This window comes from Primulina tabacum, chromosome 3 (assembly GCF_025594145.1).
Source record: "Primulina tabacum isolate GXHZ01 chromosome 3, ASM2559414v2, whole genome shotgun sequence".
In the NCBI taxonomy this organism is placed as follows: Eukaryota; Viridiplantae; Streptophyta; class Magnoliopsida; order Lamiales; family Gesneriaceae; genus Primulina; species Primulina tabacum.
The window spans coordinates 7497362-7523744 of record NC_134552.1 but is presented as its reverse complement, the minus strand read 5'-3'; the positions used below and the strand labels follow the sequence as shown (position 1 = coordinate 7523744).

Sequence of the window (26383 nt, the reverse complement as noted above, 5' to 3'; positions counted from 1 at the left end):
TTACTTTTAACTATTATTCTTATTATTACACATTTAATTATATACATCACAATTTTCTTTACATTCTATCTATTCGTTTAACTTTTACTTTCATTTTAAAATTAAAAGCAAAAACCTTTTTGTTCTCTAATTTTTTGTAGTGAATATATATTGTGTGTATGTAAAGTCGTCTTGAATCAACTAAGGTACACTCAATTCCAAATGGTAACACGTTTTCGAAAACGGAAACTGGAAACCAGCGCGTTTCATGGACAAGTTTCAACAGTTCTGTTTTTTGCAACACTCAAAGGTCACATTCGTCCAGATTTGTCCTCGAACATCACATGATCAATCTGTTAAATTCAGAAGCTTGCAGTTGAAACAAGTAACTATTCTCTTTTTCCTCTCGATTCAGTCTCCTCTTGCAGTCAATTCCGCGCTGCGGAAAGCAGAGTAGAACTATTGCGGCAAAGCTGTGGATCAGGTAATAACAGTTCTGAATTTGCTGTTTCTTTTTACATTCGAGGATTTTATGTTCTTTTTTATTTTTATCTTGTTGCTGAATTTTAGAATCGATTGTGGTTTCGCTGATTCGCTGTTGGATATGGATTATGTGTGCGATGGAGTCGCTGCTTGATTATCTTATAGTTATTTATTCTTTGATGTTCTTTTCCAATATCTGTTTATGAAACTCGATGATTTTAAATGCGGCGATGTTTGAGTTACTTGTTTGTATGTTCATTCTAGAAAATTGTTCTGTTTAGTTCAAGTGGGGATAACTGGAGTGAGCTCGTGAAGAGATTTCTTGATAGTAAACTTTTTAGTTCTGGTTTTGGATGTATGACTTCTGTTTTTTACATATTTGAAGATTCCAGTTGGACTCTTGCAGTAATAGTTATACCTTAATCCAGAGTTGAATAGGTTGTATTTCTTCAGTAAGCGTGCTCGAATCATGTGAAAATTTGAGTCTAGTAATTGGATGGTTCCCGTTGAATATCAGATGTTATTTTGAAAAAGAATTGATTGAATCGAATTGGTTTTCTTGGTTATAATTCTCAGTGCCCCGAGGGTAAGTGCCTGTATGGTAATTGATTTAACACTGCTCAAGATTGTCAAGTCTGAACGTGACAAAGTGGAATCATAGATCGATATGATTTTAACCTTATATCCTTCTTAAAAAATAAAGAGTGTTTAAATTCATATTTAACGTCTACTCATTTTCTTAGTATACTTGACCTTCTGTTCTTATTAGTTCTTTAAACTCAGTTAACACCAATAGGCTTGTTTTGCAGTGATGTGGATGTAATGTTTTGACAGGAGCAAGAACTATTTCCTTCCCTGGAGCTGACATCTTTAGAACAATATGGACATTTTTAAGCAACTGAAGAGAATGTCTTCTGGAAGCAAGGATGACCGCAAAGTGGCTCTTGATGCAGCTGCTTGGATGTTCAACATAGTTTCTTCTGTTGGAATTATAATGGTCAATAAAGCTTTGATGGCTACATATGGTTTTACTTTTGGTATGATAGTAATGCCTATCCATGTTATTTTATTACTTTCATTGATTAGTCTATCATTTACCCATCCATTACATTTTACATTTCATATGGCATTAGGCATGGAGATTTGAAGGTTTTTTTTTTGTTCGAAAGAACTGTTAGATATGATAATCTGAACTAATGTAAATTGATATTTAGCAAAGACTGCAAATTTCACTGGAACCTTATGTGAAACTTGCAGCCCACCACTAAAACATAATGCATTGATATGTTTTCTTTGTTCGATTATTTCTTTGCTTTTCAGCTACAACTTTAACCGGCCTACATTTTGCTGCGACTACCTTGATGACTCTTTTACTTAAGAGGCTGGGCTATATCGGGAGTTCTGCTCTTCCAATCTCTGATCTTCTGAAATTTGTTTTATGTTCAAATTTCTCTATTGTTGGAATGAATTTGAGTTTGATGTGGAATTCAGTCGGATTCTATCAGGTTAGTACTGCAGTTCATTCAGATTTTACTGCCAATGCAATTGTTCATGACTACAAATGTTCTGCTCCAATTCTTGATGCGCCAGATCGCAAAACTCAGCATGATCCCTGTGTCATGTTTTCTTGAAGTTGTATTGGACAATGTGCGCTATTCAAGGGACACCAAGCTTAGCATTTTAGTTGTTCTATTGGGTGTTTCCATATGCACTGTTACTGATGTTAGTGTGAATGCCAAAGGGTTTATTGCTGCATTTATTGCCGTTTGGAGCACTTCGTTGCAGCAGTATGTAAGTCTTCTCTCCATCAAATGATATTGATCAAGGAATCTTGTGGCTTACGGCTATTGGATCATCCGTGAATTAAATTGTGTTTGAGTTCAGGTGGTTGGGTATAAACATGGTCGGTACAAGGAAGAAAATTTGACTGGGAGGCTAATTGCATCTTTTAACTTTTATATTTCAGTGTGGAGGTGAATATCTTGGTTTCAGTCCTACTGCTTATATCCAAACTGGGAAGGATGGTTTGGGAGTAATCATTAAATATGAGTGTATTACGGGCTTGTCTATGTTAAGCACGACCTTTAAGCATGAATTTTCCGATGTCTTTGATAGCTCATCATAGGATATACTAGTTGCTTACCTAGTCTTAATGAAGTGCTTGATTGGGTTCTTTCATTTTTCATACATCTGCAGTATGTCCATTTTCTACAAAGGAAGCATGAAATTGGTTCTTTCGATTTATTAGGGCATACTGCTCCACCTCAAGCAGCATCATTGCTTTTAGTAGGGCCCTTGATGGATTACTGGTTGACAAACCTGAGGATTGATTCCTATCACTATACCTTAACGTCAACGGTAAGTTGGTAACTATTACAAGGAAAATATGATCAGCGATTATGCTGACATTAATGCCTGTATTTTGTATGTAGCTTTTTTATCGAGTCTTTGACGTCTTTGCAGATGTTTATAACATTGTCCTGTGCCATAGCAATAGGAACCAATCTGAGCCAATTCATCTGCATAGGAAGATTCACAGCTGTGACATTTCAAGTGTTGGGCCATATGAAGACCATTCTTGTACTGATATTAGGATTCGTTTTCTTTGGAAAAGAGGGACTTAATCTACATGTGGTTGTGGGGATGATGGTTGCTGTCATGGGTATGATTTGGTACGGTCGTGCTTCGTCTCAACCTGGAGGCAAAGAACGGAACCAAACCCTGCCCGTCCAGACACTGGAAGAAGAAATCGGGCTTGTAAAATCTAGTGAGGTTGAAGAGAAGATCTAGTAACAATCCCAAAAGCAATGCCAAGAGGCGTTTTAGCTGTTGGGTAAAAATCTCCTAGTACAAAAGTGTCGAGTCATTTTACTTACAGCGCCACAATATTTGTGTTTCATAAGACCATACAACAGTTGAAAGTACCCCAAGAATTTACCCATCAATATAGTTGCATTGATCATCTCAGCCATTTGGCAGGTAAAACTTTCCATGCTTATGTTCTTATCAAAGCAGGCGTGGCTCGCCCCATCTTTGCAAAGTATTGCATCGTTTACTTTACCGACTTCACATTTGCATTGTGCCTCGTAAATCGACTGAGTTTATTTTTTGTTAATAAGATCTTAAGCAGGGGAACGAGGAAACGGGGTAATGAAGACTGACTAGGGTACCCTTTCCCCCCTAAATGTTGTATGGGCTCATTTATTTTTCCTCAGCTCCCAGACTTCTAAGCCTTTGACTCCGCTACTCTAGTTAATGTTTGCACAAGAAATCTATAAAAACCACACTTCATTGTGGTCCTCAGATGAACTCTGAAAGATGAAGGAATGATGACAAGGATATGAAAATCACAATTTTCTGGTGGATCTAGGAAACAAATTTTAGTTTCACAGTAAAAATCCGGTAAACTCCATCCATCGATTAATTAATTAGTTGGAGGTCTTTTTATGTCACGCCACGATCTTGGAAATATGGTCTCGCCTATCTTCTAAAATTTTGATTAAATTTTTAAGAACATGAAGCCTCGGAAATCTTGGAAACGTATCTTTTTTATTAATCCCATACAGAAGCAGTTTTTGGGCATTACCCATGGGCCTCGCTCGCATTTTGGTTCCAATTCGTTCTGACAATTAATTGTTTTAATGTCCGTGAGATTATTACCATCAATCACTTGATTTTCTGTGTGTGATGAAATTCGTTTGTGTACCACGCGGTAATATAGATGGACACGTGTACTTAATTTTCTATATGATAAGAAAACATAATAATGGCAAGATAAGATTTGTTTTCTATTCAAGAAACCATTCGATTCATTATTTTATCCGCAAATCATACAAGTTGAGATTGAATGTTTTCAATTATTTATAAAAAAAAACATATTATTTTGTTGAAAATCTCCTCATTCGAATGAAAAACAATTTTATGACATCGTTTGCACGAACCAATCTATGAAAAAATATTATTTTTATGTAAAAAAGATATTAATATTCACTTCATATATGGATCTAATTGATTTTTCTCAATGTTGTGTGCAGTGATTCTCTACGAGGTAGAACAGTCGAAACATGATGCTTGAGCTGCTATATATTTAAAAAAATTTGAGTTGTACTGCTATTACTATCTATAACTATTAGTAAAACGACAAATGTTCGATCATAGTGTTACTAATATATATTTATGAGACTGTGTTCTTGCATAAATAGTATAACAACTTGCTTTAAAATTGTAATCATTCGATTTAAAAAAAAAATTGTAATCATTCCATCTTTAATTATTTTAAATTTAACTAAATGAAATGTAAAGTTTATGAGAAAAAATACATTTTGTATCATTTAATTTATTAGAAATTTATCACATGGTCGTGTGCAGTAACTTGTGCACGTTTTTTTTTTAATTTTAAATAAGCATTACCTCGGATATAATTAACACACATGATAAATTTTAGATGATACTCAAAATTAACGTAGTTATGCAAAATATAATATATTATTTAACTAAACTTAATTAGTTCGCTAAACATGGCACAACTACATGTAATTCGCTTATTAATTTTCAAAAGAACTATATGGCAATTTTTAAAATATCTATTTTGTAATTATTTTTCACCCCTTTTCAATCCTCTATATGAACAGTGATACTCCATAAATAGAGGATCACTGTTGCATACTCTAAAATGGAGGAAACAAATAGAGTACGGTTGGAGAAGATTTCATCCTCCAATTCCTCCATTATGGAGGACGGTTGGAGATGCCCTTAGAAATTTATCACATGGTCGTGTGCAGTAACTTGTGCAGCGTTTTTTTTTTTTTAATTTTAAATAAGCATTACTCGATAATAAATTAACACACATGATAAATTTTAGATTGATTATCAAAATTAAAGTATTTATGCAAAATATAAATTATTGCATTGCTCATAAATTAGTCCTCAACTACCATACTGTACATATGCACATTAAAGACGACAATAAATTGAGAATTTGGGACTTTAATATTGTAAAATTGAGCCAGATTGCAATAATGACGGTAAATAAAAAATTTTATAGGCATTAACTTATGTGCATGATCGTGTGAAGACAATCAATTAATTATTCAATGAAATCTTGGCATTCTTTAAAAGTAGATAGTGATTGGAGCCATTCATGCACTTCCGTACTTTCCAACCCTTTCCTACACTAAATAAATAGTTAGTAGTGATTACTAAATGCACTTACTTATATTTTTGACAAAAAACTTATCTAAGACGATTTTACGGATCGTATTTTGTGAGACAGATCTCTTATTTAAGTCATTCATGAAAAAGTATTACTTTTTATTGTGAATATCGGTATGATTGACTCGTCTCACAGATAAAGATTCGCGAGATCGTCTCACAAGAGACCTACTCTAGATTTTTACTCTATTCCTACTTATTATATTTATAAATCTAAATTAATATAATTAATAATATACTTAACTTGATATATATACATGAGATGATGGTAAAATTAAATTTAAATAGATTATGGATAATATGGAGAGAAAAATGCGATCATGGAATAAATCATGTGGGGTAAGATGAAAATAAAATTATGTTACATTTGGATTTATTCAACCGGTTATTTTTTGAATCGTTTAAAGTTACTACAAATCATTTTATTCGAACACCTCGTCAAATCAAAATCCTCGTATCCAATTGCGACCTTAAATATTTTGGCACGATAAATTTTAGTTTTATATATTTTTATTTATGCGCTTGAAAATATTTCTAAACGGCCATCCCTATTCATGCATTTCCTGCATAACAAAGACACTTTTCTATCAAAACTACAAAAAGCCAAGTTTTGAGCAACTGAGAATGGAGTTAGAGTTTCACTCATTTTGGAAATTTGATTATAATCTGACTTTTGAAATAAAATGTATTCTATATTTTAGGCAGAGAGAGAAATTTGTGTCACATGGCATGTGACGAAACAGCTGTGTCCACCCCCCCAAATTCAACACCCCCCTGCCTTAAATAATTAAACTATAAATTTATATAAGATATTTATTTATTTTAATTACTTGGTTTATTTACTACATCTCTACAAAGCCAATCCCATTTAGTTTTGGATTGATCCCTCCCTCTCTCTACTTTGTGTGTGTTCGTGTGTGTCTGTTCCATATCTCCTGTCTGGAATGGAAGCAAAAGAGCCACGGCTCCTCGAGATGCACAAGCCCACAACATAATTCCTACAGAGCACGTTAAATTTTGAACATGAAAGACCACAACAAGCTCATCAACTCCAATTTTCTCTTCTTCTTATGTCATCACCCCAGTCTGCAGCAGAAAATCTTGATGTGTGTATTATTATTATCCGTCATCTTTCTCCCCTTTACACTTGTTATTTCTGCTTCAAACGACCTCTACAGGGACTCTCACCAGCTAATTTCCTTCAAGAATTCACTCCTCAACCCCGCTTCACTTCAATCCTGGCAGCCTACCATTTCTCCCTGCAGTTTCAGTGGTGTTTCTTGTAAAGATTCGAGGGTTTCATCCATAGACCTTTCTAATTATCAACTTAGTGCTGATTTCTCCTCGGTTGCGAGTTTTTTGTTGACTCTTCAGAATTTGGAGTCTCTTGTTCTGAAGACTGCTGGTATTTATGGTTCAATCTCTTCTGTTTCGAGTGTCTCATGTGGGAGCTTCTTGAGTTCGCTGGATCTAGCTGAGAATGCTATTTCCGGGAGTTTAACTGATATTTCCATTCTCGGGACTTGCCTTGGATTGGTTTTTCTTAATCTTTCCAAGAATTCTTTGGACCCCCCTTTTGTGAAGGATGCTGCTAAAAAAGGCACTCCCTTTGCGGGGATCTCCTCGTTACAAGTTCTTGATGTTTCTTACAACAATATTTCCGGGCAAAATGTGGTTCCTTGGCTTTTATCGAGTGGTTTTTCTGAGCTGCAGCGCCTGTCTTTGAAGGGTAACAAATTGTCAGGAGATTTACCTGTGTTGAACTCCAAGAATTTGGTCTATTTGGATCTTTCCACCAACAATTTTTCCACCAATTTCCCCTCATTTAGTGACTGCTCCAACTTGGAACACCTTGACTTGTCTTCCAATAAATTCCACGGTGATGTCGAGAATTCGCTTTTAAAATGTGGGAAGCTGAGTTTTCTTAATCTCAGCAATAACCACCTCACAGGCTCGGTTCCAGAGCTGCCTAGTGGGAGCATACAGTATCTGTATCTCCGAGAAAATGATTTCCTGGGTACTTTTCCTCCGAGTTTATCCGATTTATGCACAACCATTGTGGAGTTGGATCTGTCTTTTAATACTTTTACAGGTAGTCTACCTGAAATTCTTGGTGCCTGCTCTGCCACCTTGGAGCTTCTTGATATCTCAGGAAATGATTTCTCTGGTGAGTTACCCATTGACACGCTCTTGGAATTGAGCCATTTGAGGACTTTAAGGATGTCTTTCAATTACTTTTCGGGACCTTTGCCCGATTCTTTTTCGAAGATGGTGATTTTGGAGACTTTAGATGCGAGTTCAAATAGTCTATCTGGTTCGATTCCTTCTGGTCTTTGCCAAGATCCTAGGACCAGTTTGAAATGGTTGTATTTGCAGAATAATAGGCTCAGCTGGTTCGATACCTCAGAGTTTAAGTAATTGCTCACAGTTGGTTTCTCTCGATCTTAGTTTAAACTATTTGAATGGAATCATCCCGCCGAGCTTGGGGACGTTGCCGAATCTCAAGGACGTGATCTTGTGGTTGAATCAACTCAATGGTGAAATCCCAGAAGATTTTATGTACTTGCGGAGTTTAGAGAACTTGATTCTTGATTTCAATGACTTGTCTGGATCCATACCAGACAGTCTTAGCAACTGTACCAGGTTGAATTGGATTTCATTGTCTAATAATCAATTGAGCGGGGAAATACCAGCTTCTTTGGGCCTTCTAGGCAATCTAGCGATTCTGAAACTTGGAAACAATTCGCTAAGTGGAAATATTCCAGCTGAGTTAGGGGATTGTCGCAGCTTGATTTGGTTGGACCTCAACACTAATTTCTTGAACGGGATGATCCCTCCAGAGTTGGCCAAGCAATCTGGTAAAATTGCTGCGGGATTGCTCACAGGGAAGCAGTTTGTGTATATCAAGAATGATGGGAGCAAACAATGCCATGGAGCTGGGAATTTACTCGAGTTTGGAGGCATTAGGCAGGAACAATTGAGCAGGATTTCGACGAGGCATCCCTGCAGTTTCAGCAGAGTTTATAGTGGCACCCTTCAGCCAAATTTCAATCACAATGGCTCGATGATATTTCTTGACCTTTCTTACAATAATCTGGAGGGAAATATTCCGAAAGAGCTGGGTTCCATGTACTACCTGTATATACTCAACCTGGGACACAATGATCTTTCTGGTCCAATCCCTCAGGAGCTCTCCGGCTTAAAGAATGTTGCTATTCTTGACTTTTCCTACAATAGGCTGAACGGTTCCATTCCACAGTCGTTGAGCAACCTTCCGTTGGGTGAAATTGACCTATCGAATAACAATCTATCAGGAATGATACCTGAATCGGCTCCATTCGACACATTTCCTGATTTCCGGTTTGCAAATAATTCAGGGCTTTGTGGATACCCTCTTCCCCGTTGTGGGGCGGGATTGGGTACAGGAAATGGCCAGCATGAAAAATCTCACCATAAACGTACATCCATTGCAGGAAGCGTTGCTATAGGATTGTTGTTTTCCCTCTTCTGCATTCTCGGATTGACACTTGTTGCTATAGAATCGAAGAAGAGGACAAGGAAGAGGAAGGAGGCAGCGATCGAGGCCTACATGGAGAATCACTCGAACTCGGTCACAGCCAACAGCATATGGAAAATCAGTGCTCGTGATGCATTAAGCATCACCCTCTCAACCTTCGATAAGCCACTCAAGAATCTCACTTTGGCGGATCTTTTTGAAGCCACAAATGGCTTCCATGACGACTGCCTTGTAGGCTCAGGTGGATTCGGGGATGTGTATCGAGCCCAGCTAAAGGATGGAACTATAGTGGCTATCAAGAAACTGATACATATCAGCGGCCAAGGTGACAGGGAATTCACTGCCGAAATGGAAACGATCGGGAAGGTCAAACACAGGAACCTTGTTTCCCTCCTTGGCTACTGCAAGGTTGGAGAAGAGCGCCTCTTGGTCTACGAATACATGAAATATGGGAGCCTAGAGGACGTGTTACATGACCGGAAAAAGATAGGGATCAAGCTAAATTGGGCTGGAAGGCGAAAACTCATCATTGGATCAGCTAGAGGATTGGCTTTCCTCCATCACAACTGCAATCCACACATAATTCATAGAGATATGAAATCAAGCAATGTTTTAGTCGATGAGAATTTTGAGGCCAGGGTTTCGGATTTCGGAATGGCAAGGCATGTAAGCGTAATGGACACTCACTTGAGTGTCAGCACATTGGCTGGAACGCCAGGATATGTACCTCCCGAGTACTACCAAAGCTTTAGATGCTCGACCAAAGGGGATGTCTATAGCTACGGTGTGGTTCTACTCGAGCTGCTTACCGGTAGGAAGCCGACAGATTCTGTCGACTTTGGGGACAACAATCTCGTTGGATGGATGAAGCAGCAGGCTAAAGTGAAAGTACGGGATGTTCTTGATCCCCAGTTGTTGAAAGAGGATCCTAGTTTAGAAATGGAGCTTTTACAATACTTAAAAGTGGCATGCTCATGCTTGGATGATCGGCCCTGGAAACGTCCCACAATGATCCAAGTTATTGCTATGTTCAAGGAAATTCAGGCTGGATCTTTAGTCGATTCGTCTTCGATAGTTACAGTAAGTGACGGTAGTTTTACTGCAGTTGAAGGTGTAGAAATGAGCATACGAGAAGGGAATGTATTGAGTAAGCCATTGTGAAACCGGAACAAAGTTAGTGAGGATTCTTTGATAAAGGTCAAGAAGTATGCATGAGATGCACTTGAATTTGTACTTGGAGAAATTCTTGCACTTGCAAATAGTAGTAGTTTCTTGAAAAGAGTAAATCTTGTTATTTATTTATATACTTAAAGGATATTTAACTTTTGTAACACTTTATTGTACATATACAGTTTGAGTTTGAAATGGTTCATCCTCCTAGTTTTCATGGATTTTTTTCAGAAACACAGCAAAAAAATATGTGAAAAGTGCCTGTTAGATTCTGTGACCTCCCTATGACAGTGACGAAGTTTATGAGTTTTCTTTTATATATGAAATATATGAGCACATCCGATGATCAGACCTAGTAAAAATTGTCATGCCTTAGCTAGTTGACTCAAGTCCCTTTTTAGCATCTTGTCTTAAATCCAGGAATGCATCGTCTGTCTTATCATCTCATTTTCTCCCATTTATTTGTTTCAAGTTTTAACTTGTTCTGTTCGTATAAAAAATCTGTTAATTGTCAAACAATGTCTCTAGCTCTACATGCATGCAAGTTACATCAAAATGCTTGGGGATTTAATTATGTTTGTAGGCCAGCCAGCCCCCCTTCATTATTCATGCTTTTGACAACTTTCATGTTCCACCCCCCTTCCTTTTTGTTCTGTTCCTCTCTGTATCTATTCTAAATACATGTATTATCACTCAATTATTGCAAAGGAGTATATTATATCCTATTTTCCTTAAAAAAAAAGGGTTAATGAGATATTCCCACTTAATTTCAACTGGTAAGATCTTGACACATGCACAATTTCAAAAAAAAAGTGGGTCCTATATATGCATGGGCAAATCTTGGCCATCCATCCTTTCATGGGACAATATCCACATGGGTAGGATGAAATAAACCAAAAAAAAGCCTATTGATTTTATTTATGTTTTTACTTTTTATATAAATATCGGTGGAGAACATTTTTAAATAAAAAAACAAAAACTTGTGTGAGACGGTCTCACGGGTCATATTTTATGTGACATATATCTTCTTTGGGTCATCCATGAAAAGTATTATTTTTTATTGTGAATATCGGTAGGATTTATCCGTCTCATAGATAAAGATTCGTGAGACCGTCTCACAATACCTACTCATAAAAAAAAAATTTTAATTTTGATAAATAAAATGTTTTAAATTTAAAATTTCCACTTTCTAATCAACATTAGTAATAGATGTAACATTCACGAATCACTAAGTGGTCCTTAAAATCTATTGGTTTTATGCGGGCGTGTTCGTGTGCACCTTCACGTGTATTTTTGCTTCAAAGCAAGTGCGTTAAAAGTGGTCACATCTTAACTTAAAAGTAATAAAATAAAAATAAATCCGTATAATCTTTTTTTTTTAATATCATATATACATATAAAAATATAATTTTAGCATGACAATAACAATCGTAAATTTGTCATAGTGAAACTGATGAATTATTTGAATTTTGAATTTATATATATTTCAATTTTCGAGATTTGTCTGAAAGGACTTGCATGCATTATTAGTTTCGAGCCCATTGTTCTTTACGATTTTATATCATTTTCAGACACTTATAATTGAAGACGATCCAGCTTGGTGAACAAAGAAAGGCTAACTACTCTAATTTTTAAAAATAATTTCTTAATATATATCATAATAATTTAATCTCAATTATATAATAAATAATATTTTAGATCCATATCGTCATAACAGTAATATTATAATGTTCCAAATTAGTTATTTGGTCAGACAGCTTGCACTTGTCCTTTATAATTAATTTTCTTTCTAAAATTACATTTCATTTTTCTTTCCAGAAATGTTACATGTTCATATAATTAACAGTTTTAACAAAAGGGGATTCGTATAATTTTATTCTGTTTCGTGTTCGATATCAGGTGATAACGATTTTTTTTAAAAAAATATTCGCATATTAAAGTAATTATTCATGAAATCTATATATTATGAAATAAAAAGCATACACATTTATATAATCGAATAAAACCAATTTTTTTTATCAACACATTCTCTATATCAAAAACACACACACGAGACCGAGAGCTTGGTCCAATGATCTCACCGAAATTCCCCATGTATTGACTCAAGTTCGAGTCTTCCCACCCCTAGATTATGATATCCAAAAAAAAAAAAAAAACACACATACACACACACCACCTCCGAACACTAAGGGGTCCCTTTTCCAAGCATTTTCATTGTCATCACCACCTTCATTGAAAATGAGAAGATTTAACCGATTTTGTGGTCTATATAACTTTACGCTCCGGCATTTTTTGTTATATTTCATATTTACATGCACAAACTTATATTCAAAGAATAGTCTGCAAAAAATTTGCAAATTCTTGCGATTATATGAAACGACATGTGGCCCCCAGACCTGAAAATTTTAGACAAAATTTGGGGTTCATGGATTAGATATAGTTTTAGAAGCATTATAGGTTTTTGTCCCCTCCCATTTTTATGTAATCCTCACAAAAAAATCTTTTGCCAGCCAATCTTGTCTCCTTCCTTCTTCCACATATTCTCACCCTCCAATCGGATTCTAGCAAGAGATTATAATTTTATTTTCAGAGCCCATGTCATATCGTGTGTGTCACGTAGATATTTTACATTATAATAATTGGGAAATTTTTTTATATTTTATCTTTAAAAGTGGTTGTTGGGGTTGTTGAATAAGGGTGAAATATAGCTATGAAAAATGATTGATTATTGCCTAGATTCATTGGTCTTAGTTCCATTTGTATGAGTTGTTAGTTCGATCAAGAAAATTCTTAATTCTTGATCATAAAAGTATACTTCCATGATAATATTTGACAATACTTTTTACATCAAAGATGTATTTTGTTTTTTTGAAAAAACAAAAGAAATTGATTTAAATCTCATCCACTTAATTAATATTGAAAGTGGAGACAATCACCTATCAAGAATCAAAGATTTAAAAAATCATAATTATATCCTATATTTTCCCTTTTTCAAAAAACGTCTATTTTGGTGGGTCGGATGGAGCCGCCATGTCTACAATTTTAAACAAGTGTCGAGTGGTTTAGATTTATACCACGTCAGGAAAGGACCCAAAAATTACCAAATAACAAGGATAAGAATTCGTTGTGCCCCCACTACAAGGAGAAGAGGACAAGCGATTTAGGTCTAGAGCCTTTTTTTTCCCCGGAGACTTGAAAAGTTTTGTTAAAATTAAGGTAGTCCTATTATTGTTTTAACTTTTGATCTAGGTAGTTTATGTCTTTTGCAAATACACATAAATATCAAAGTTTCTTTGCAGTATAATCGGAGTCTTTCAAGGATGCCAAACGCTCCAAAATTTGTAGAAACCTAAAACTCAGGATATGGTGTGTGTGTACGATATTTGAAATCGGGGGATCCGAAGACAAAAAGTGGGGATACATATTCATTTTCGCGATGGAATAGAATTGCACACAACACAACCAAATTTCGTTATCAATAAGGTTTTTGTTGGGAATGTGTTTTTTTTCTTAGTATTGAAACCACATGTGATATCTGTTCTAATAATGAATAAAATTTCAAGATTGTGTATGTATGATGAGACTATATAGTTGAAGAATGTTTAAAAGATTTGATAGGTGCTACTCATATTATCAAATACATTAATTGTCAAATATATACACGTTGAAAAAACTCGTGTTGGCACAATGGAGATAATTTCGAATTTGGGACGTTACATCACTTTGAATGTGATTAAATCAACGTGAGAATTAACAAACCTAGTTGTGCTATTCGTTCTTTTATATATCTATTCGATTTTATAATAGTAAATGCACAAAGCAATTTGTAAAGTGATCTAGCGGGCCTTTTTAAAACATTATTGTATACACATATGTGGTCTCACTACATTATAACGTTACTTGAAATTTAACATCATCAATACTTTATTATCAATGTCTTGGTACATTCTTATCACACAACATTTAAAATGTTTTGATAATTCGTCTGAGTTAAGAGCGTACTATAAAACAATGTGTTTTTGTAGAGACTCGATGAATAATAAAAGTCGATCAAAAAGAGAATTAAAGAGGTCACATGTCGTATCAACGATCCAACAAAAACTATGTCAACATGTAAAGCACAACGTATACAAAGATCAAGTTTTTAGAGTAAATTGTTATCTAGGCTGAACTTGAAACTCTTACTTTTCAAGAGGCAAACTCGAACTGGAAAACCATTATTTTCCGGGGGTGAAATGCGAGAACCCAAAAAATTTCGAGGGTGAAAATGTAATTATAACGTGCTTTCGAACTATTTTCGTGAAGGACGCGTGTCACGGTTGAGGCCAATAAGCGTGGTTCACGGGCAGCAGACATGAATCGGGCAAATGGGGCAGCTGAAATCATTGTGACTTTGAGCTGGGCTAAGAAGCTGGAGCTGCCCACGTGAGATTGCCAGATGTGGGCCCTGATTTACTAAATCCGGCCTACCCATTGGATATGAAGTTACAATCAATCCACAAACGACTTAAATTATTTTTTTAAAAAATAAATTATTAATTTATCGATTAGTTAATATATATTTAAATTAATAAAATTTCATGATCTCAATATAAATAATTTATCAAGATTTTAGAAACAATAATTTTGCAAGTTCAAACTGATAATTCTGATGTTATAGATATTAATAGGATAAATAAAAAGACTGGGCCACATCAGAGGTGGGCAAAGGGCTAGGCCAACCCAGAAAAATTTGAACCAAGTATATACTGCCATTTAAGGCCCAGTTAAACCCTGACTCGATAGCCCATGGGGCCTGGTCCAATTGCCCATCAACGTGAAAAGCTGACCAGCTTTATATGACTATTTCATAGACTGGTAATAATTATATAATAAAATTAATTTATTTCACAAATAGATTAAATATTGTGTATTTCAGAATTTGACTTTGTGTTGCTCACAAACAAACTACTTAAAAATTAATGTAGTGAAAAGAACTAATAAAACTTTAACTCTTAATTATTGCAAATGAAATAATATTTGAGTTAAATGTAGGAAACCTCGGCCGCTCCTTTTTATTTTATATTAAAATTTCTTAAATCATATATTTTTTTAAAAAAATCGAATATATGAAATTTTAATTTTCTTAAAAAATAATATCATTAAGTTATACATATGATAAATAAATTAGCTATATTATAATTATTGATGAGGAATAATAGTACGAAAAACAATAAATACTATGAAATAAATTAATAAAAAATTCATTAGAAATAGTTAAAAAAATGTATTAAAAAAATTTAAGAAAATTTTATTTTAAAAAATAAAATCCATAACAAGTTTAATCTGAAATATTTTGTATGTGATTAAAGTAATGTTTGAAATTTCTATAAAGTTTTCTTTTATAAAATTGTCAAATTCACAGTGATAAAAGTACATAATATAAATATGTCGCCCGTGTTGATGCCTTTTTCTTTGTTCACAGCAGGGAGCACATGCATTTTACCTAAGAAACTGTACTCTCATTTCTCATCATCTAAAAACACAGGGAAGCATACATATTTTCCTTAAAAAAGAATAGAAAGTGCAGTGTTTTTAGCAAAAAAGTTGAAATTTTTCACTGCTGTCAGATGGACGACTCCAAGAAGGTAAAACTAACTCAAAAGGGTCTTTATTTGCTTTGGAGGACTCTGTTTCTCTTAATGGATGACATATTGTTGATAATAATTCAAATCCCAGAAGGGTTCGAGGCATTTTTTTTTTCAAAATTTAATATCTGAAAAGCAATTGGACTGTGGATATATTTGGATGTGCTTGGTTCGAAGAAAAAAATCTATAAACTTCTTTCATGTGAAAAGTGCCAAATTCATGAAAAAATCTCAACTTTATCATTCCCATGGTTAAATTTGTAGTTTTCATCTTCATTTGTTGGAAGAATTTCAAGTGTGTTAAAAATCCAGATGTGTTATATGACGAAATCAAGTTCTTACAGGAATTTCAAGGGGGCCTTTTTCTTGTGATTAAACCTATAAAGTTTATTCATTGGAATTTTAAGTGTCATTAGCTACAATGTTTTCTATCTTCCACAGAAGAATTCACCATGGCTATCTGTGGCACAATTTGGAGACTGGGATCAAAAGGGACAGTTACCTGTTTACTCCATGGATTTCTTGAAAATCCGAGAAATGAGGAAGCAGAACAAGAGGGGATCCATCAAGAGCCAGTGTTGGAAATGAGGAAAACCTAATCTCTTTAAACACGAGAGATTTGAACAAACCCCACGACGATCATCGGAACCATTCTCCAACAGTATGATCCTTTCCCCATCTTTAAGTATGACCATATTTTAGCGCATAAAAAATTTGTATGTTTGAGTTTAGAGAACAAGTAGTTGACACTTACGAGCATTCAATATCTAATCGGGTATTGATGGCAAACTCTAGACAATTTTTTACAGATACTGATAGAACGTAAAAGAAGGTACATCATGGGATGATGTAGGTGGGAAAATTCCCATTTTTGAATCGAGTTTTCTGATTATGTAAGCCGACAATCTTAGAGATAATTGGTTTCCTTAGCGTTTAGATAAATAAGCCATTCAAGAATGGATCTTGTAGAGAGTTTCCTTCTTGCTCAAGATGAATGCTTACTAGCTTTACAATCATATCAAATAGGTAAATAAGCCCTTCAACTATGAATTTTATAGATACTTCGATTCTTGCAGGATCAAACTTTAGGTCAACCAACCAGCCTATAGAATTAAACTTAGAATTGCTTATTTATGTTTGCTAGGAATCAATCATCTATCTCAAATAGCTTCTTAATCTTCATAAAAACACGCTTTAACTTTGGCTCATTCTGGTTAAAAGATAGCTATGATTTTTCTTTGAGATGTGTTCTTGATGTTGTCATGAAGCATACATTTGAGTGGATGTGATGCTAGATGGTGTACCATAACACACAAAATATTGAAATAACATGCAAGAGATGGGTGTGTGCTTAATGAAGAAAGCAACGTTTGGTACTTGCTAAAGCTGAAAAGTATCACTATTACATCTGGACCACCTTAAAGCACATGTGATTTCACATGGAATGTATGTTACCAGAAACATAAAATAATGAAGTAGAATGTAGCTCGTTTTGGCCTCTCTTTAATCTTTATACCGAGAGAAGGTATCCCTTTTCATGAAGCATACTGTCATCTCACGTGATAATGATTCTTAGTTTTTGTTTATTTGAATAATGATTCTTTAAATAATTTTGCAAGTTTGATGTTAACAAGAAAATATTAGGGTGATTTGGAACCTTTTCAAATCCAATAACATACTTTTATATCCAATGCCAACCTGACCCCTTGCGTCTTCAAGGCCTGACAATGCCAATGGTGCTTGCTGAACTTTTATTATCTGGGGCCTTTTAATTATTATAGTTATATTCTAGTTTTAAGAATTTTTTTCTTTTTTTTTTCACACTGCAGATACTGTATAAAACAGTACATTTACTAATTGTAAATGCCGTACTAAAATATGCGTACAAGGAGACTCTAACTATACGAATAGAAGATGAAGTTTCCATTTCACCCGGCGAGAGAGTATATTCAGGAAGAGTTTCATAATCAGAGAATCACTCTTATTATAAATTGAAAGCTTAAAACTTCTCATCAGGACATTAAAGTTGCAGCAAAACACAACCACGAATAGTAGATTTTAAACTCCAGCTTTTATATCATGTTCGATCCTACTCGCTAACTCTTCATACAATGACCCGTACGTACATAGGAAAAAGTTATATAAACTTTACTGCTGGAAGTCTGGTGCCACATGCCTCAGGGGATATAGCTCGAGCCACCGACACTCGAACTCATCACAATTTTTTGATTATCTGCACTACATCTTCATCTTCCAATTCGTGCTCCTGATGAAGATAACGGGGCCAAATGTTAAGCAGCAGAAATATTACAATGATTACCATATAGCATGATCCTGAATAGGAAAACATAACAGAATTTTACCTTGCCTACCCTCTGGGGCTTGTGTTTTACACTTGAACCCCAAACCAGTGCGCTGCAGAATTGAACAAATAAAGTTCAGTAATAGCAATCAAATCTCTGATTAACTACGTCAATGAACTACTTAAAGAATTAACTACAAAATTAAATAGAGAAAGTACATTGAAAAAATAAAGCTGTAATTTCAAATTGTAAAAAAATGTAATTTAAAAAGAGAAAGTACAGTAAAAAAAATTAAAATGAAAGTACAATAACAAAATAAAACTGTGATTTATTCACCTTTCATCTCACCCCACAACCATCTTCGCGAGCACATCAATGCCTCCAAAGTCGTTAGATTAAGTCTACTAATATGAGGACCAATTATTCTTCCACTATTACTAAAAGCAGATTCAAATGCAATAGTTGACATAGGAATAGCTAAGACCGTTATGGTTGAGGTGAGCTACTAAAAAAATGAAAATTAATAAAACTAAAACCCTAGAATATTTATATCCACATATATGGGGCGGGTATTATAGGACTCATGACCAGCCCCATATCCAGACGGGTCTGAAAAATTGGACCCGAGACCCGCCCCATGACCCATTTAGTATGCCCAAACCCACCCCATACACGAGAGTCCATTGCGGGTCTGGGTAAAACCCGGACCCATTGACATCCCTAAACCCATGGTCGATAGAACTATTAGCCTTAATGAGTAATGATTACTTTCCGTTTTGATGTTTACAAACACGCTAAGATCAATTGAATCGACCAAATTGATGTTTGATCAGTTTCCTTTCTTCTTAAAGCTAAAGTATAAAGTTTCGAAAACTCCGATAAGCTCTGTTTGAGGTAGAGTGTAGGGATATGCAACTATAATTAGCTGGGTTTTACTATGGATAGAATAATCCTGTCCTCAGTATTGACACATTTAATCAACAGTAAAGAACTTCAAAATCAAGAAACTTAAGGAACTTAAGGAACTTACTACTTGAATTGTTTAAGCATATCCTTGTGGATTCTGTTACAGAAATCCTCAACAGTCTTTTTCTTCGATGACAGTATAACAGGGTCTTCATAGTCCGGATTCATCCCTTTGGGCTTCGTGTATATGCGAGTTAAGCTGAGATACTCCCATACTTTATCTAGGAGACCATCAAGATTCCACTCCAAATGAGCACTGGAAACACAAGTTATAACGCAAATAATTTGTACAATACCAGAGAAAAAACAGAAGATATAAACAAACTAGAAAATAAGGTATCACACACATCAGCAAATAATGCCAAAGAGGCATGCCCATTATAAAATAAATTTAGTTCAATTAGTTGAGCTTTGAGAACATGCAAATACTCTGATAAACTTCAGGAAAAAAATCTTATCTCAAGAAATCTTGGAACAATTCTACAATTCATATTCTGGATTGCATAGATGAGATGATGTGCTCTTACTACATTCATTCTAAACAATTCAGAGTATTGTAAGCAGAAAACAAGATTATAACGTCATTACATTATTTCATATAACACTAATGCAAGGTTACCTCACAGGGCAATAATGTGGAAGTTTGTCGAGAATCTCCAGTTCTTCAAGTGTGATCTGATCAATCTTGTTGACAACATAAATGCAAGGCATATATACCCTACTTCCCTCAATGACATCTATAAGATCATCAGCTGTCGCATCATACCTAAGATTGATATCAGCATTGTGTATTCTGTATTCACTGCATATTGCCTTCACAGTTTCAAGGTCCAGATGTGTGTTGGTAACTGTAGACGTAAGATTGATTCCACCCTTATCTTTTTTGCGGAATGTCAAATTTGGTGGTTCCTTGTTTAACCTAATCTCAATAAAAGAGTAATATATTGTTTCAACGTCATGTAATTAGGATAATCATGTGAAGGAATACGTAAAAAAGTTGTAATTGGTTTTGCATAAAACGAAAATAAAAAACACATGAAAAAAGCAAATGCAATGACAAGCTTTTTTCCTATGTTGGTTTCAAGCTCCATATAATTAAGAATCACCAATCAGTGCACTTTCACTTTCTTTAACATCCACCACGCTAAGAAATCTGGCAATATTTTCCTTGCCACACTATTTAACTAGCAAACATGCATGTGCATGCTCATTAAACAGGAGGCATAAACTCTTACGTCATCAGTACACGAAATCCGCAAGTCACACACAATCAGTACAGACAAAATGAGCTACGAGTAAAGGACAAAGCTTCCCGCAAATAGATACTGGCAAAATGATGCAGATATAAGGGATTAAACTGTCATGAATATATCACATGACCAAGCAAAATACCTTATACCAAATCCCTCAAGCTCTTTCTCTATAAGTCGTTTATGTGTAATTGGCTTTATGGCATCCAGAACAATCAGGATACAGTTACACGTCCTAGCAGTACTGATGACCTAAATTTAGAACACAATCAAAAGCACTGTATGAAAATATAAGCATAAAATATGAAATTGAAATATATAATCTAAACGATAATGATATTCAGATATCGACATTAATAATGCATCCAGCAATCACCTATTGTCGCAATTTCTGTAAAGGTGGGAATGTGAGATAGATTATAACAATTAACCAAGAAGATAACAAAAGATCATCGTCGATTTCTAAACCTCATCCTAACAAAGCTCGCCATCGGTCCCCTTAATTATAGATTCTCTGTCTCAACAATCAAAGAGGGGTCCACTCAACAATATTTGATATCGTTGTCTTTTGAAAATTTCAATATTTCATAATCATATAGAAGAAATTCAGGCAGAGAAGGCAAATAGTACAGGTCGTATTCATGGATTACGGGTTGAGGCAGTTGTCTCATTAATTACAGTATCCTCCTCTTCCACTTGGTGGAGGTGTTCATGGTTTCGTAATTGTGATTTCAATAATGGTTTATCCTATATTTCACAAGCTCTTCGTGGGGAGAAGATTCTCGAACTTCCTTTTCCTTCTCTTTTCAGGAGCGAAGATATTTACATAGCATGTGCAAAACAGGGTACCAAAACAGGGTAACAGAAAAAGACTTTTGAAATGTTCTTTAAATCGAGTTCTTGGCTTATTCAGGATGAAATTTGAAGTTGTTTTAAAGTAATAACAAAAGTTGGTGAGTTTGAATTATCTTCTGTTTTAAGCTTACGCCTGAAGAATTTTTTGGGTTGGGTTATAATTGTATTAGTTTTATTATTTGTTTACCAGTGTGTCTTGGGAAGTGAAAAGGCACACACACACACACACAATTAATATAAGGCGAAATTACCGAGTTAGAAGATTGATATGCAGAAGGTTCTCAACAAAACTTTGTCGATTCAAACCAGAAACCCAGGGCAATAGGACTCTAGGAAGTATGTACCAAGAGAATAATTTCAATTTGGCAAAATGATGTGCCAGATGTACAATAAGCAAAAAATGTTAAGCCCAAAAGACAACTTCAGTAAAGCCAAACAAAAACTTCAGTAAAGCCAAACAAAAACAGATTGAGGGGAGAGAAGGGTGAGAAGAAATACCAGTCAAAACAAAACAAAACTATATAGTGACAGAAACGTTGAATATTACCTGCCTACCTCTCCCCTTGCCATCTTTAGCACCCTCAATGATACCAGGAAGATCCAATAACTAAAAAATGCAGGAAAAAACTAAAAGATAAGTATTTCAAACAAGAAGAGTATAGATAATGCAGGGAACCAATTTCTAAATGAGATTTTTGAGGCCATTATTTCTGGCTGAATATCGTCCAAGATTCACACAATTTTGATATTACCAACCTTCTTGCATGAAACAAAAATACATTTTAGAAAAATAAAACATTAATATGCATAACTGTTAAAGGCCTGACAAGTTGCGCCCTCAAGAATGCATTATTTTTTAAAGACGAAAAGAAAGAAAGTCCAAGACACACCAAGACTGAGATTTTTAGGTCTTGAGATTTTTAGGCCCTGTTAGTAAAAAACACTAAAAATGCAATTATGAATTTCTCAACCACACACTCGTTCCTATATTATTGGAGAGCAACGACAGAAAGGTAATGCACAAATTGTGTTGCTCTTTACACCCATCAACCAATAGATTTATTGATGCATACTCTTAATGGCCCTGTCATAAAATAGATTTCAACCACCCGCAGCCTTCCAATGCCTAAATGATATCCACTCTTATTTTTGACAATATTTAATGTTAACAACTTAAATGGGAAAATGTACCACGTTTATTTGAAAACTCATGATAGGAAATATCTATATCTCGAGCTCACAACAATACAAATAAAGTAAGTTCGCCAAAGTAGTTTGTCACTAGAGATGCTGGAAGGTTACAAAAACAAAGTTAAAGGAGAAAAATACGTAAAGGGAACACTGTGAGAAGACTTGCATGGACACACAGAATGCAAGTAATTTTAAAAGTTTGAAAAATCTCCAATAAACTTGATTAAGTGAGTGTTGTAACTAGTAAAAACAACCAACTGCATATTACTCTGCAGTACGATTATGCAGGATAGCATTTGAAATCAGCATTCGCTTAAACAGAGTAAAGCTGCTAAAGCTGCATTCGGGCAGGAGGCTTACAACTTTATTTTGGAAACAACTCTATGGAAATGCAAGTGTTCTAATAACTGAAACAAACAGTTTGCCAGTGGAAAAGACAGTACCTGAATTTTGGCTCCTCGATACACAATGACACCAGGAATGCAGGTTAAAGTAGTAAACTCGTACGAAGCAACCTGAAATTGATGTAAAGAAAGGGCAAAAAACACTCGTTTGAGGCTTCAGAAACCTGAGCATAAATATGCAATGTACCAATAAGGATAATAAGAAGAGAATCAGGATACCCAACAGCAGTTCTATCAGTCAGAAAACATGAAGAGCACTGATTTCATCTTACATTGGAGGTTTTCTTTTACCCATACTTTGCATTTATTTCAGACGAAAGGATTGATACGAATCTCCAAAAATCACAGAATCATCGCCACAACTCCCCAACAAACTTAGTTAGACTTTCACGTCAATAACTAACTAACCGTGTACAGATGCACAGTAAATGAACCAGAAATGGAGGATAGATGTTTATTTTACAGTGTAGATATCTTAAGCATTTTAAAGTGGCATAATTCTATACATTGGTCATTATTTCGTTAAAATTTCAGGATGTGTTCCTGATGATCCGTATGCCTTAGCCCTTACACACCCAAATACATTAATTGTTTCTCGCATTTAAAAAAAATCCTTTCTTGCAAAGTCAGTCAGGATGTTATTAACTCCCACAGCACTAAATATTCAGGAAAACAAGCAAGCATCCAAAACAAATGCATAAAACAGATGTTTTAGAGAGAGTTTGTACACTTTAAAAGCTAAAATAACCAAAGTATGCAATAACTACATATAGATTGGATGCTATGGCACATTATTCATAAAAGGTCCGCGGCTGCGCAACATATCAAGAATTACAAACCTCTGAAAAAGTGCCCGTTAGTTTGTTTAAAAGTGTGGACTTCCCAACTGAAGGGAAACCCACAAGTCCAACTCTAGCATCACCACTTTTTGTAACATCAAAACCTTCTCCAGCACCACCACCCCCTTTTGATGAAGGCGTAATTAGTTCCCTCCGAAGTTTTGCGAGTTTTGCCTAGGAGATTAAAAAGCCACGCATATTAAAAAGGTAGCTAATGAACTTCAGATATCTTGGGAGAAAGAAAAATTTCACTGAGAATGGCTGGTAAAACAGAAAGTTTCACAAAAATAATAGTCAATCAGGCCCGTATTAGAAGCTTATACAAGGACATGTATACATGCATTAATATGCACGTACATGAGGCTACAGTTACATAATCTACAACATATTTTTCAAATTACTTCAATCCAAAAGATGATAAATAATGTCATATCATAGATGTTAAAAGCGCACACATTGCACAGGGGTATTGACACAAGGCCTGGTGATAGTGCCCTTGTTCCTTAAAGAACTATGCGAACCGACCAAATATATATGAGCAATACTTCAAATTCACAGACACATTGTACCCTACACATCATAAGATGTGGACAAAAGCCGACAATATAGTATTTTAATTTCACAGAGAATTGGTGAGGTTATAAAAAATTTTAAGGGAGTTCTACAGCACAAATTAATGAGGAGGGAGACAATTTTGATGAGGAACTTCTAGCAACTCAAAAAGACAAACATGCATCCCCCTATGTCCAATATAAACAACAATTTCACCAAATGGAAAATGAATATCATTCAGGCCATTTTGAATGGTAGATAAAAACACAAGATTCAATTCAGGAACCTGATACTGGTGTATAGTTACAAAAGACCCGCTTTAGATGATGTCCACTCACTCACTTTGAGTGGATATACAGTTCACTTCAGTAGAAATGTAATAAACAATATTTGATATGTGCAAAGTGATCTTGATTTTCTCTATCAACAGGATTAATGATAAGAAAGGTAAAACTGAAGACATGGAAACATGATATCTTTTCATCAGAAATTTTTATGTTAAGACAACGGTGACAAACATGACGTGCTGTACCTTCAGTAAGCCCAGGTGATGGGCGGTTGCTTTGTTCTTCTGAGTCCTTGCCATCTGCAATAGGGAAAGGAAAGTAATTTTCCTGCTCTTAAAACGCTATGAAAACTATAATAAAATTGATCCAACACAAGACATATGAAAACAATAATTCAATTATTTAACTTTCCAACCCTGAGTAGCCCAATACACATAAAAATAGAAAGCTAAGGAATAAAAAATTCCGACTGAACACCACATAGTAACAGTTGGATAAGAGTATATAATTGTAAGTCTATCTCGGAATATACCATTATCAGTAGCAACAGTGAGATTCAGTTAAAATGACGTTCATCTTACATCAAGAGGATTTATAAACATTAAGTGAATGCGAAATAATACAAGAATACCTCGTGGCCATGGCTGGAAAAAATAAACGTGAAAAACTTAATATCTGAGAAAAATCAACCTTAAATTTAACAATCGCATAGTTGCACTAATTTTCCAGCCTCACTTCGCTAATAACACTAAAATCTATTAATTTCCTTCTCACATCTCGCCAATAAAATCAGCTAAAGACCGATAAACAAACAAAACCACTTCCTTAAGTTAAATACGCAGACATCGAATGAAAAATTATCAAAAGCTCGATCATTTGCTTCTTAATAAATATTTCAATTACCTCATCTTCGATATCTTTAATCTTCTGCATGATAGTGGCCATTGTTTCCGAGACGATAGGAAATGAGAAGCTATGACAACGACGTACAAGCTTTAGGCCGTGGGAATAAGCCTTCAGGTCGGAGCTGATACTTTGTGCGTTCGCCGGAGTTGGGGGAAGCAAAGAAACCCAAATTCTTCTCAGCTTGGGCTGCGCAGGGCGACGCTACTAGGGCCTGTTATTTGTTGGGCTCTACTTTATGGGCTTCTGCCTACCTTTTCGGACCAACGCCTTCTAATTTTCCTCGTCATAAAATATGGAATATGGAGTTTGATGGCTAAAAAATGTTTGTAAAATTATTTTATAATTTTTTTTATCAATATGTTAAAAATAAGTCATTCTACGTTTTAGCTTTAATTAATAACATAAATAATAAACCATGTTTGTGGCACCGATAAAATTGGACGATTTGTCAGTGGCCACCTAACACGTGAAATTGGATTATATTGTCGAGTTTATAAGATAAAATAATAATAATAATAATAATAATAATAATAATAATAATAATAATTGTGGGTGAAAGTTCCAAATCAGAAGTTTTAAATTTCATAATTAAAGGGGGAATAAATAAATATAAATTACTAACGAAATTTTTTTTTTTTTACTAATATGACTTTTCTTAAGTACGGTTGTGTTAAGTTGATTACATTGGCATTGTTAGATTACATAAGACCGGATAATACTGGACAATCTTTATCCGTTGATCTAACTTCCAGGGTGAAATTAAACTCAAGTTCATAAACTTAACATGGTATTAAAATACAAGTTTATCATTATGTGTTGGACTACTTATATGGGTCACCCAAA

At 34.9% G+C, this 26383-nt stretch overlaps 3 protein-coding genes and 1 long non-coding RNA gene across 7 annotated transcripts; 3 read left to right on the top strand and 1 right to left on the bottom strand.

Moving 5' to 3' along the window:
• The first annotated feature begins 196 nt into the window (after positions 1-196).
• On the top strand, positions 197-3429 carry LOC142539778 (UDP-rhamnose/UDP-galactose transporter 6-like). 4 transcript variants are annotated; one of them, XM_075645476.1, is made up of 6 exons: positions 197-364; positions 1272-1499; positions 1783-1967; positions 2053-2253; positions 2659-2820; positions 2926-3429. In XM_075645476.1, exons 2-6 carry the CDS (start codon positions 1343-1345, stop codon positions 3250-3252), a joined length of 1032 nt encoding a protein of 343 aa, XP_075501591.1. In that variant the 5' UTR covers positions 197-364; positions 1272-1342; the 3' UTR covers positions 3253-3429. The 4 variants fall into 4 exon arrangements, with proteins under 4 accessions (XP_075501591.1, XP_075501590.1, XP_075501588.1 ...); XM_075645475.1 differs by having other exon boundaries at positions 197-463; positions 1297-1499; XM_075645473.1 differs by having other exon boundaries at positions 197-463.
• A 3088-nt stretch (positions 3430-6517) lies between these two features.
• LOC142539777 (brassinosteroid LRR receptor kinase-like) lies at positions 6518-10577 on the top strand. The gene is given in 2 exon segments (XM_075645472.1): positions 6518-8055; positions 8057-10577. Coding segments are annotated over 2 exon segments (3654 nt in total). The 5' UTR covers positions 6518-6696; the 3' UTR covers positions 10352-10577.
• A 5198-nt stretch (positions 10578-15775) lies between these two features.
• On the top strand, positions 15776-22977 carry LOC142539776 (uncharacterized). The gene is made up of 3 exons (XR_012818967.1): positions 15776-15987; positions 16429-16648; positions 22841-22977. It is a non-coding gene; the product is annotated as an uncharacterized LOC142539776 (long non-coding RNA).
• LOC142539775 (developmentally-regulated G-protein 3) lies at positions 17888-25754 on the bottom strand. Its single transcript, XM_075645471.1, has 10 exons — positions 25538-25754; positions 24880-24933; positions 23796-23969; positions 22996-23067; positions 21909-21968; positions 20649-20758; positions 19876-20175; positions 19321-19512; positions 18351-18402; positions 17888-18253 (listed from the first exon to the last, which is right to left on the bottom strand). Exons 1-10 carry the CDS (start codon positions 25577-25579, stop codon positions 18203-18205), a joined length of 1107 nt encoding a protein of 368 aa, XP_075501586.1. The 5' UTR covers positions 25580-25754; the 3' UTR covers positions 17888-18202.
• Between the last annotated feature and the right edge of the window lie 629 nt (positions 25755-26383).